The sequence below is a fragment of the Dermacentor variabilis genome, chromosome 1 (assembly GCF_050947875.1).
Source record: "Dermacentor variabilis isolate Ectoservices chromosome 1, ASM5094787v1, whole genome shotgun sequence".
Lineage (NCBI taxonomy): Eukaryota > Metazoa > Arthropoda > Arachnida > Ixodida > Ixodidae > Dermacentor > Dermacentor variabilis.
Window position 1 is genome coordinate 232,286,154 of NC_134568.1, and position 13,425 is coordinate 232,299,578.

Below are 13,425 nucleotides of genomic sequence, written 5' to 3' on the forward strand. Positions count from 1 at the left end.
AGCTCGTTCCCGGTTCTGCTCACGGCGTTGCTGATCAAAAGCTGCCTCCTCCTCAGGAGTACGTATGACGCGAGGCTTACCCATTTCTGACCCGGAGAGAAACTGCTGCGCACGTGCTCGGCGGCGACGGAGAGCAACGAGGTCACTACTGGTGCAGCCAATCGCGCGCCTCTCTTTCTCTCTTTCTTTTTTCGCATGCGCATGGGGCTGCGCCGGAGGAGTTATCAGCACACAGGCGACCGACGGACGGACGGATTGGCTAGCCATATACAGCTTCGCCGTAAAAGGTCAGCTGGCCTTGTCGGTACATTATGGAACAAATTCTTGCAGAGCACCCCGAGCAGCTACAGCGGGTGCCGGGAAGTCGAGTGACCCCACTGATCACAGGAACACGATAAAAGACAGCTTTAGTTGGGCGTCCGCAACAGCTCTGCGTACGCAGGAAACCCACTGAGGCAATGGTGCACATGCTCAGTACTCAGGAGCACGCACGGTCTATTGCGTGCGTCCGCAGCTTTTCAAAAGCTGCGTATAGCATCCGCTGCGGGCTCTGCGGGTTTTGCGGGACGTTCTCGCGTATCCACGAGAGCGAATTTTTCGATGTCGCTCTTGCCGAAGATATGACTCTGGCTTTGACTTCGTGGCGGCTGATATTGGCAACACAGTTTCAGAAGCTGGCATATGGCAGCGCTGTGTAGCACACTACCGGCTCCTGCGCGTGCAAGTCAGCAATCCTCAACTTTTGTGTCCGGCCAACTATTGCCGTTTCATGCGCGCGGGCTTCGCTATACGTACGCACGACCTCGTGCACTGCGTACGTGGGTGGTTGTACACGCCCAAATGAACCTAGTATTGAGCCAATGCCCCGCACATATTTTACTTTGCGAGAATCTTGGCCATAATCTCTCCCCTCCCCCCCCCCCCGATTTCGCTGAATTTGATCTCGGTAGCATTGATAGTTCTCCAAGGGTAGCGCACTAAATTGCATGTCGTTCGTAAAACACAATTGCAACGCTTTGGAACCCTTGCATGCATAACTTATTGCTAATGCCATAATTAGACCACACACTTTAAACTTCGTCTACACATTACGCATAACCTTCCAGTAATTTTCAACATATATAAACGCAGCGTGTTCAGCGAGGACACCGGTTCGGTAACTTACTACGACCCTTGTACGGGGGTTGATCGAGAAATAAGGCTCCCGTCAATTTTGGAAATACGCAACATTGTTTATTCTCATAGAAATTTACAAAATTGGAAACATGAAACTTTGCTATATTTTTCTACATAATCGCCATCTTTTTCTACGCATTTTTGTAGATGGTGCTCCAATTTCTGTATCCCAATGTCGTAGAACTCCGCCGCCAAACCGTTGAGGAAGCGTTTCACCTCTTCTTTGACTTCATCGTCGCTCCGGAAGCATTGGCCACTCAAATGTCCCTTTAACGTGGGGAACAAGTGATAATCCCTAGGCGCGAGGTCTGGACTGTATGGTGGGTGGGGCATGACAGTCCACCCAAATTTCGTCAAAATTCCTGGGTTTGATGGGAGGCGTGAGGTCGGGCGCTGTCGTGAAGCAGCGTTACACCGGCTGCCAGTCGTCTTCGCCAGTGGTTCTGGATAGTTTGCCTGAGTTTTCTTAGTGATGTACAATAACTGTCTGAGTTTATTGTTGCCCTCCGTTCCATGAAATTGATCGGCAGTATCCCCTTACGATTAAAAACAAAAACACTGGCCATGACTTTGCCAGCAGAATGAGTTTGTTTGAACTTCTTTGCGACTGGTGACTCTGGGCGACGCCACTGTTTGGATTTTTGTTCCGTTTCGGGAGTGCAATGAAACACCCACGTTTCGTCTCCTGTAACAATGGAGTTCAACAATCCTCTCTTACCTTCTCGACACTTTTGGAGAAACTGGCGAGCACAGTCAAGGCGTTTCTCTTTGTGGTCTGATGTCAACAGCCGCGCTACCCATATAGCACACTTATGATACCCCAATTTTTCAGTCAAAGCTCTTTCCACTGTACCGTAAGAACTCCCAGGAATCTAAGCAACAAGTTAACGGACGGTGATCCTCCCGTTTTGAAGCACTTCGCGTTGGACCATCTCGATAACCGCCTCCGAAACTGACGGTCTTCCCCTTCCTTCTTCTTCGTGGACTTCCTTCCGACCGGCACTAAACTCCCCGCACCATTTTCGAACGTGTTGAAGGGACATACACTTCTCGCCATACACCTCCGTCAACTGACGATGAATATCCACGGGTAGAGTCCCTCTGGCGTGCAAAAAGCGATTTAGGGAAAGAATCTCGCACTTCGCGGGATCAACAATGGGAAGCTCCATATCGGACGGCTGCTGAGCCAAGAAAGAGTGGCGCAGCGAAGCGCGGCCGGGGGGAATCGAGAGTGGGGGAACAGCCACGCGCAGCAGAGTTGCCGGATTTCGCCTCACACCTTCCCTTGTGGCTGGAGCTCTTTGGGAACCTTATTTCTGGATCAACCCTCGTATATCACAAAAAATAGATGAAAAAAAATTAAACGCCCTTCCACTATTGTGAAGAGGGGTGCAAGCGAAGCTCGGGATCCGCGGCTCTTCGTTGTCGTAACGCAGCGGCTTCGCTATCCCTTACGGCGAGATCCGCACGTCGACGACGAGCACTTTCTCGAGCAAGTTTCTGGCGGCGTTCATCAAATGCCACCTGTTCTTCGGCCAAGCGCGCTACGCGCGGCCCGCTCCCACTGCCGTTCCTTCAACGCAGCCTGCTCTTCGACAGAACGAACCAAACGCGAACCATTTGATGCTGGGCCTTGACTGGCAGGAAACGGCGGGCGCGAGGCGAGCCAATACGCGGCCACACCCTTTCCTGCTTCCTCAGGGAGAGGAAAGGGTCGCACGTTGCGCTGCGTCTACTTCTGCATGCATACAAAACCCTGCCTTAAAGCCGCGTGTGATGAACCGACATTGGCTGAATCGGTTAGCGTGGTAGTCTCGCAACCCGGCAAACAATTTTTATTTTCGCGCCGCTTGGGTGTTTTCGTACGGCAACACCAACACCGACGCCGGAACGAGTGAAGCAATACAAGCTTTGCTTGAAAACGAAGGTTCGATGATCATTTGCGACCCTTCTTAATAGGCCATAAACGTTAAAATCACGCGAGACATTACACTTAACATGACTTCTTCACCACTGAATATAAACTTAGTGCAGCGTATGCACTATCTTGGTGTACCGCACGATTGTCCCGCAAGACACTCGGAAACTAGTAGCGTAAAATGACCATATAACGCCTTCGACCACTTGCTAAAATAATTTTTTGCAAAGGAGGTATTTGATCCACATGCATTTATGTTCGCACAAGGATTTGTCATAGCATTCCCCTCAACGACGATAAGTTTGACCTTGGTGGCATTTGTAGTATCGCCAGTGAAGCGACTGATAATTTTGCGCCGCTCGTAACACTAGCTTAGAGTGATCCGGACCGCTTCAATACGTAACTTATTGCAAAGGCCGCAACTAACCCAAACACTTCGAACTTTGCGTACACATAACCCATAACGTGCCCCATTTTTTTTTCCAGGGATATAACCAAGGTATCTTGTTTATTTCACCGAGGACACCAGGGGAACCTCGAATCTCGTATATAGCACATAAACACACGAGGGTGTGCCTATTGGCAGTGCAGGCACACCGCAGGGATCGGTTATATCGCCTATGCTCTTTAACCTGGCTCTGATTGGTCTTCCTAGCAAATTACAAAGAATCGAAGGACTTAACCACACAATCTATGCAGACGACATCACGCTATGGATAAACGATGGCAGTGATGGATCGATTGAATAGAGACTACAAGAAGCTGTTGGAACAGTCGAGAAATACCTAGAAGGCACTGATCTAACATGATCGGCCTAAAAATCTGAGTGGTTGCTGTCCAGACCAACGCTAAAGGGGAGACCTCCCAAGAACTACAACACACAAACCTACCAAGACATAGAACTCATGACCCAAGATGGACAACCCATACCCAAAGTCGAGAAAATAAGGGTGTTGGGAATGGTCATAGGAGCCAAGGGCACCAATGGAGAAACTATTCGCAAAATCGAAGCCAAAGTTTCTCAGACGATGCGATTGATCAAGACAATCACCAACGTTGCACGAAGGAGTGGAAGAAGCAAGCGTCGCTAGAATCATCCAGGCGTTCGTCATAAGTCAGATCACGTATGTGGCGGCATACCACAGATGGGGCGCCGCAGCGAAGAAGAATCTAGACGGCCTGATTAGGAAGATATATAAACAAGCGATTGGACTCATGCTAAGCACGAGCACGGCGAAACTCCTAGAGCTGGGACTGCACAACACGCTAGAGGAGCTAATAGAAGCGCAAAGTATAGCGCAATACCCAAGACGACGGCGGGCAGACACATCCTAGAAAAATTAGGGATTCGCTACCACACACAACGCGGAGACAAGCGGGACATACTCAACGAAATAAGGGCCAAACTCATGTTACCCCCTTACCCATGAATATGCATCCTGTACACCATGAGGACCGGAGAAAAAGCAGGGCAAGGAACATGGCGAAAAACTACGGAAATAACAAGGACGCGGTCTTTGTAGACGCTGCACGTTACAAACACAGACGCAGCTTTGTCGCAGCAGTACTTAACTACAACAGACAATGCTGCACACGCTTGACTGTAAACACTACACGCATCGAAACGGCGGAGGAAGCGGCTATAGCGTTAGTCATAGTACAAAACAACGCATACTATATAATCAGCGATTCACAGACGGCAGTACGCAACTTCGCGAACGGCCGAATTTCAGCGGAGGCGCTAAACATACTCCGAAAAGGCAAACCAACAAGGGAAGACAGATGCGTCCAAATCCTATGGATACCAGCCCACACCACCGACTCAACGGGAGAGGACAACCCTAATGCGGCGGCACACAACTCGACGACTGACTTTCCGAGCTGCGACGAATGCAGACCCATCGACGGGGCCCTCCGAAGTATGGGAATGGCCAGGTTCAACGACATCACCACCCATTACAGGATGCAAAGATGCACTTATCCAACCCCCTCCCCCCATCCACAACTCACTAGATCGCAAGCTGTCCAGTGGCGACAACTACAAACCAAATCATACAATAGCCCGACACCAATGCACGCCATTCATCCAGACATATGCACAATAGGCAGATGCAAAGTGTGTGGCACCAGAGCGACGCTAGAACACATGCTATGGGAATGCCAGGAACTAATACAGGACATGCGAGCGAAGCCTCCATCGACAGCCTCCGCGCGCGATGGCAGGCCGCGCTGCTCAGCTCGAACCTGGGAGACCAACTCTGGGCAGTCCAGAGGGCCGAGGAAGCCGCCGAGAGGCAAGAACTCTTGGCCGTAACCTCGGCGGGTGCCCCGGCTCACTAACTCGCCGGACGCGAATCATTCTGATTCAAAATAATGTTTTCTCACTCACTCACTAATTATTTGCAATGTTTTTAACTGCCAACAACGTCAAAGTTCCGTCACATATTACACTTAATTTTTAATTCTGGGCTAAGTGCCAAAACTACGATCTAATTACAAGGCACGTCGTACTATAGGGACTCCGGAATAATTTTGACCAGATGGGGTTCTTTAACGAGCGCCCAATGCATTGTACACGGGTGTTTTTGCATTTCGCCCCAATCAATACGCATGCGGCTGTCGCGGTCGGGATTTGATCCCGCAAACTCGGGCTTATAGCCTCGCAACGCTATAGCCACTAAGCCAATACGGCGGGCATATTAAACTTAACATGCTCACCATACTTTTGCCGAATTGCAAGTCGGCGTCTTGTACAGGCGTTTTAGAGCTCTCAGAAACGTTGCGGATAACGGCCGTATATATGACGCTCTGGAACGCTTGCATCAGTAAGTTTCTACAAAGGCTACAATTGACATAATTTAAACATTTATCAATCGTTACTTACAACATGCTTCCTATTTGAACGAAATATAAACAACATGCCTCGCATAATTCACCGAGGAGACCGGGAGAAGCAAGCACGCGCCTCGTATAACAGAAAACTTGAAGAAAGAGACAAGTATTCAGTAATTATTTTCAAAGTACCTAATTAATTACCCACGTGCTTGAACCTTTCGGTACACGTCACCCATTAAATAGCCGTCATTTCCTTTAAAATATATCACTGCCGTTTTACTGCGATAGCATTAACTTGGACACTTCAGGTGCATTTCTGCCGTCACCGTGATGTTCCGTATAAAGTCGAAGGGCGATAACGTCGCCGCATTCCGTGTGCTGCATGTGCGAGTGACAGGGTGCGAGGGTGAGAAGACGATGGCGGCTCAATCTCGCGCGCGCAAGTGAGGAGAGCGGGGAGAAAGCGCGCCGTCTTCAGTCGCGCGCAAGTCACCGGGGGAGAGGAGGGGGCGTTCTTCTCAGGCGGCTTCTGCGTATGGCGCGGCCGCGGGGGGGGGGGGGGGAGGTCCTATCTTGAAAGCGATCTGTAATGTGTGCAGAGTATAGGTGCGCCGGCGCATGATAGCTTCGTGTGCGCTGTGTTTTCGCCGCTTAGTTCACGTTGAAGCGAGAGGCAGCCCGAAGGTAAAGTGGCTCGCTGCCGCTGGCGCTCTTTCTCGCGCCAGCATATTGAAAGCGAGTGTTCGTGCTCATCGAGTGAGATGTGTTTATGTTTGTCTGTGCGCGTGACACCACGCTTGTTAATTTAGTGAGTAAGACAATGTTTACGAGGGGGCCAATAAAGCCACTATCCTTACTCCGTATAGTTGTCTACTAATTTGCTATCGCAATCGATGCTTCGCCTTTCGGGGGAAACTGCGACGTTTATTGGTCCTTTCAGGTTGAAGGGGAAACCTTGTAAACGTTTCATATAACGTCTCTAAATAAGCCGAAAACTAGAATTTGGAAATTTTCATTTTACTCCTAATTAACGCACGCTCCTCAAAATTTCTACATATTGCCCCTAACATTTCCATATTTCCTCAAAATATAGACTTCGTGACTGATCTAGCAGGTTCACTGTAAAATTATAATTGAAATCAAGACTACAGCATGATGGCAATATTAAGCTACTACATCTTTGAGATCCGCAGGGTCTGTTATATACGAAGGAAAGAGAAATGTTACTTGAAATCATTACTGTAGTTAATCAAAAATACGTGCGCATATACTGAGCTGCTTCTTATGAGCGACTCTACTCATGGGAGAGCGTACCGTATCGCGTCGCGTAAAGGCCGGTCATGAGTGCACCCCTCGACGCTGTGCAAGTTGGGTGTACGTAGTAGTTGTTGAGCACCACTCCGTCAGCGGCCAGCGTGTCCAGGTTGGGTGTCGGGATCTGGGGAGATCCATGGAAGCTGACGTCGCCCCAGCCCTGCATTTGAACAATAAACATTGCAATTGTCACAGCAGCAGCAGCAGCAGTAGTAGTAGTAGTAGTAGTAGTAGTAGTAGTAGTAGTAGTAGTAGTAGTAGTAATAGTAGTAGCAGTAGTAGTAGTAGTAGTAGTAGTAGTAGTAGCTGTAGTAGTAACTATTTGAGGAAGGAAAGTGAGTTACGGAAATCTCTTGTAAGGCTGCAGTAGTAGCAGTAGCAGCAGCGGAACTAGTATAGTAGTAGAAGTAGTATACTATTATAAGTAGTAGTAGTAGTAGTAGTAGTAGTAGTAGTAGTAGTAGTAGTAGTAGTAGTAGCAGTAGTAGTAGTAGTAGTAGTAGTAGTAGTAGCAGTAGTAGTGGTAATAGTAGTAGTAGTATACTTGCAGAAGTAATAGTAGCAGCAGCTTCAGTTTTCGTTGCAGAAAAAGACGGATATTGAGAGCATACAATAAAACCGGGCAAAATTACGAATAATAAAACAGCAGGCTTGGGAGATATTGCATTACCCCAGCCCAATTTTCAGCGAAACTTTCTTTCGAACCGGCGCATTAAGAGTTTGAGCTGCCTATAATTAAGTCATATGTTTCCAGTGGTCACAGGCTGAGGGTTTTATAACTACACTTAATATAACTGCAGCGGCTTAGAATTGGTCTCAGGAAATGTATTGCCCTATGCTGTAAAGGCACTGAAGCACGGCTCACGCACGCATTTTTGGTTGCTCTCCGATAAAAAAAACGCCTCAACGATTTCACCTGTTAGTTGATCCGAATGTCTGAATAGAATCTTGGTTTCCTCTAATCTTGGGGAGAGCCGTAATCTCGACAACGCGGCGACAAATATAAAGTTGGACTTTCCTTTAAATAATTCCTGTGTTGTCCACGTACACGCTTATTCACGCATTTACTCGTTTGTCCCATTCCAGTTAGTCGTGGGATTTTAACTTCTAATGTGCAGTCGTGTCCTTCATGTTCGTGTTATGTTTTCGCGCCTATCTTACGCTCAAGATCAACGCAGATAATAGGCTTAATCTCTACACTCTTAAAAATAAGGTTAGGAAATAGCTAGCAAATGCGCGCATTTATTATATTACCATGTATTTTACTACCTTCTTACTATCTCTGTACTAGCCAGCGGCTAGTAAAGCTAGTAAGTTCTGCCTTTACTAGCCAGAAAAGCTTCTTAGTAATTTTTACTAAGTAACCACTAAGGCACCACTACCTCGTCCATGGTCGTGGCCTACTATGCTGTGATTGTAAGAGACATCTGCAAAATTGAGATAAATTGTAATGTTGTTCATAATGTTGGACTAACAGTTATGTACGACGTCGTAGCATACATATATGCACATAGTAGGCTTTCCAAATTTGTGCACAAAGCTTTGATTATTTAACTAAATAGATAGGCACTCAACGGTACAAGATGTGCTCCCCCAAACTAGGGTTATAAACACTATTGAATTTGCTCTTGAGAAAGTGTCATGTAGCCCCTTTCTCGTTCTGTATGTGTGTTCTTGCGTATCGCTACTTGTTGAAGATATGTAGTATGCATTCTTACTCGGAGTCAGCGCGCCCTAATCTCCCTGGTAAACATTATATATGTATACACTTAATTAATGCCTTAATATATAGCGAAAGAACGTGGTTCTCTTTAAATTTCTTATATAATTATTATTTTACTTTTCTTGTGCTTTTACAATAACATCGACTTCATATGACAATGCAAGCGGCACTTATAAATCGAACAGGCCCCACTGTATCGTTATTAATGATATTTTAGTTGCGTTAGCAACTGCACTAACGAGGTAGAATTTAGTTAATACTAAGTTAGTGCTTTTTTCTAGCTTCAGTAGGTAGTGAAAAGTACCAACCATCATTTTACTACCTGAAGGTAGTGCTTTTTGGGACGATTGAGGTGTTAGTATAACCTTTTTTTAAGAGTGTATGCTTCATTACCTGCGCCCCGGTATCAACGTTATGAAAAAGCAAGCTCTCATTGTGAAAAAATGCTCTAGCTGGAGCCACGGCAGCGTAAGATAGACGCTTTAACTTTCCCCTGACGTTCCTCCCTTCCCCTGTTGGTTCATAATGTTCTTACGCGCCAGGCTCGGCTTCACTTACCAATGACCGCACGACGTGTGTGTCCTTGAATTACATTTTAATGTATTCAGCAGGCGACGCAAAGCTACTGAACTTGCACATTTCCATGTTTCATCGCTGTGCAAGTGTTGCTGTTTGCAAAATGCACCACCAGTGAGTTCAAACCACAGCGGGGCTCCTAGTTTAATGGTAGTCATGCTTATACTTTGGTTGACCATCGTGAAGGCGAACAAACTATCAGCTCGCCCACTGTCTCACTCACCAGGTCATCGGCGAGTATGAAGATGATGTGCGGCTTTGTGACTACCTCCTGCTGGGACGTCACTAATGCGTACACTCCGTAGGCCAGTAGGGCGCAGATGACGCCACCGACTATCTGAAAATCGAAGATGTATGCATCACAGATGATAATCCGTGCAAACATGTCAATACTCTGAGCGTGGAGTTGATGTACAACTCACAAGCACGACCTCGCGATGTTAACACGCCCTTCCCATTTTCGAACGAAAAAATGTCGGGCCTAGTTTCCAAAATGCGAGCCCACTTTTAGGCTGAAAACGTTCCTTCAAGCGACAAAGTGTGAAGAAAATAAAAAAAAGTTGCACTTTCACCCAAAAGACGAAGCATCTATTGCGAAAGCAAATTAGTAAAGACAGCTATACGAAGTAAGGATAGTAGTTTTATCAACCGTACAAACTTGCCTCCGCTTATTAACTAAACTAACAAGAATTTAATCCTGCGGTTTTACGTGCCAAACCCACGATTTGATTATGACGCACGCTGTAGTGGGGAGCTCCGAATAAATTTTGACCCCCCGGGAATCTCTAACGTGCCCCCAATGCACGAGACACGGACGTTTTTTTTTTTTTTTTTTCCCCTTTCGCTCCCATCGAAATGCGGCCGTCGCGGCCACGATTTGATCCCGTGACCTCGGGCTTAGCAGCGCCATACCATAGCCGCTAAGCCGCCGCGGCGGGTCTAAGTTGACCACCACGGTATCACGCGCACAAGAAAACCTGAACCGATCTCACTCGACGACCGCGGAAATTCGCTGTCAAAACGCTGGAGTGAGGAAGCGCGGCATCAGCAGCGAGCAAATTGACCTTAGTGCTATCCCTCGCTTCAACGCGAACTAAGCAGCGAAAACACTCAGTGGCTTCTTCGATTTTCCACTTCTGGCTACCCGCGGGCTGCCAGAGCCAGCCAGAGCGTCTTCGTTTTTCTCGGGTTGCTCCGCCCACCGCGCTACGCACTTCCGCTGGGCGTTCGTTTTGCTCGCGCTGGACGGTTCTGGCTACCCGCGGGCTGCCAGAACCTGCCAGGACGATTTTGGTCTGGCTGCTCTCTGGAAGTTCTCTGGCTAGCAGACGACTAAGAGAGGCGATGGGCGCTCGCCGCCATGTTTACGGGGACTTCGCGGATTGCAGCGCGGGTGCTTGAGGACTTAAATTTACCTCGCTCAGCCAACTGTCTACGGTCATCTTCAGATTTCCTTACTTCTAGCGTTATCTTTTTAGGTGCTAACGCACCGTTCCGCATCGCGAAGCGGTGTGATACGAGCTGTGGTGAACCGTTTGAAGCTTTTGTGTGCGTGTCCCCAGCTGATTGCTTCTTCGCGGCGGTGAACAGCGCGCCGCGCTCTCATGCGTGCATATTATCTTCATCGTGTTCTACGCAAGTTGTAGACGCTCATTCACACATTGCGGTACATTTTGGTTTCGTCTTTCTCTGGTGGCGTTCCTTTTCACATATCTCGCGTATGTATATCTCCTTTCTCTGCAGTTAGCGAAGGCTTTGCAGCTAGCCCGTGTTCGCTCCGTCTCTCCGTCGTATGCTGTGGCAGCTCGAAACCGATATGTGTTCGAACTGCAGGTCGTTGATCTAAGAATACACTGATTGCACTCGGTACATTTAGACACACGTACATTGGCTTATTGCTCTCATGATTGCGACCAATGTTGTGTTTCGTGTGAAACGTTTCGGTCGTCAAGGGCGACGTGCATTTTCATGCGCCAGCCGTGTCCTCAGCTCCTTAAATGAGAAGCACCATCAGCCACAACAAACTTTATGAAATCGAAGCCCAAGCAGGTCGGCGCGAAATTTTATGCGTGAGCTAGACGTACCCGATAACCTGCTTTTTCATGTCTTAATTGTGATGACACAACGCCAACTCATCAATGGTCGACGTGATTGCTGCGAGCAGGGGTCCTCCAGCTATCGCTTTCGAGTATACAATCACGATTTCGCGTCTTGTCATCCGCCGCGTCGAAGGCCATCTGTTGCGCTGCGCAAGCGAGGTTGGCCGAGTACGCGTCCTGCGCCGAGTCGCGCGAAATCGCGCGAAAGTGATCGTATCCCTGAATGCAACAATATATTTTCAAGCTGGCAACACATAAATGGGCCGACTACGCCGAGCGCGCGCCGGCCTCGACGGGCGCTGCCATGCTGGTAGCATGTTTACGTTTGGCCAGCTGCACCGGCGTTCGATTTTGCAAACTTCGGGCAGGTTCGGGTTGTCTTGGGATCCCAGCCCATGTGACTTCCTGTCAGAACCGGAACTAGCTGGCTGCCATCTGGCTGCCAGCGGGCTGCCAGAACTCCGAAAATCGAAGAGGCCCACTGCGCATACGAAGCTATGAGCCCTCGACGCAGCTAGACACTGTATTCATCGCAGATCGCTTTCAAGATAGGTCCGCCCGGCCGCGCGCCGCCGCACCATACGCTGTAGCCGCTGGAGCAAAACTTCCTCTCCCCTTCTCCTCCCTTCGGTGTCTAGCGCGCGACAGAAGACGGCGCTCTCCCCCCCCCTCCGCTGTCCTCCCTTGCGCGCGCGAGATTGAGACTCCATCGTCGGCTCACCCTCGCACAGTTTCACTCGCACGTATAGCATACGGCGCGTGGCGACGATGTTTTTGCCCTTGCACTTTATACGGAACATCACAGTGATGCCAACAGGAACGGCAGAAATGCGCCTGGACTGCGTGTATAATGGCTATCAGAATAAAGCAACTGGATAGACAGCTACGTAATAAGCGACAATACAACAATAACACGCCTTTGAGGGACGGAGTACAAATACGGAAGGAAGGAGAAACTATGAAAGGACAGGAAAGAGGAATGCAGCTAGAAAGAATTAAATTCTGGGGTTGTAACCACCTTGTGATTATGAGGCACGCCGTAGTGGAGTACTCTGGATTTATTTATACCACCTGGGGTTCTTTAACGTGCTCCTAATTCATCGTACACGGGCGTTTTTGCACTTCGCCCCCCATCGAAATGCTGCCGCCGAGGCCGGGAGTCTATCGCGCGCCTTTGGGCTTACCAGAGCAAGGCCACACCCATTACGCCACCCCGGCGGGTTCAGCTAGAAAAAGGCTCATAAGAAAGTGTGAAGCTCCAACCGGTAAGAAGAGCGCAGGTTTTTTTTAAACATATCGACATGGAGAAAATGACCTTTGTAAAGACTGCATTCTGCGAGAGCTGAGTTTCTGATAAAAAAGCCAGGAGCGTGGAAGGGTCTATGTTCCCTGCAGTGGTTGTGTTCTGCGGAACCCAAAGTGAAACAAAGGCTAGTAGATCCGAACATGAAATAGTTCCACGAATGATTTTGCATGAAATGAAGACGTCGTTTCGACTACGTCCGTAGCTAAGTCACGGGAATCTACGATAATTAATTAAACTTGAAAAGTTTTGGAGCGCGAGGTCAAAAAAGGATGTTTATAAATACTCATGAATTTTTCGGGAAATGCATAATTAAAGTGCTATTTGAATTGCTTGTACCATTCCACACCACCGAGACATATTCAAGCAATGGGAGACAAATGGATAGAGACAATTTGAGGAAGGGAAGTGACGTACGGGAATCTCTTGTAAGTCTGTAGACAGAACCAAGCTCGCGGAGGCCTCGTGATGCTACGCACTT

General features: G+C 48.3%; 1 protein-coding gene across 2 annotated transcripts in view; it reads right to left on the reverse strand.

Moving 5' to 3' along the window:
- The window catches only part of LOC142559217 (arylsulfatase B-like), a 77,846-nt gene that overhangs the window by 45,839 nt on the left and 18,582 nt on the right, over positions 1-13,425 (reverse strand). For both annotated transcript variants that reach the window (XM_075670855.1, XM_075670848.1), the window contains exons 3-4: positions 9,766-9,879; positions 7,244-7,403 (exon numbers count right to left, since the gene is read on the reverse strand). In XM_075670855.1, the coding sequence (XP_075526970.1) occupies positions 7,244-7,403; positions 9,766-9,879 (274 nt within the window). The remainder of the gene's footprint in view (positions 1-7,243; positions 7,404-9,765; positions 9,880-13,425) is intronic.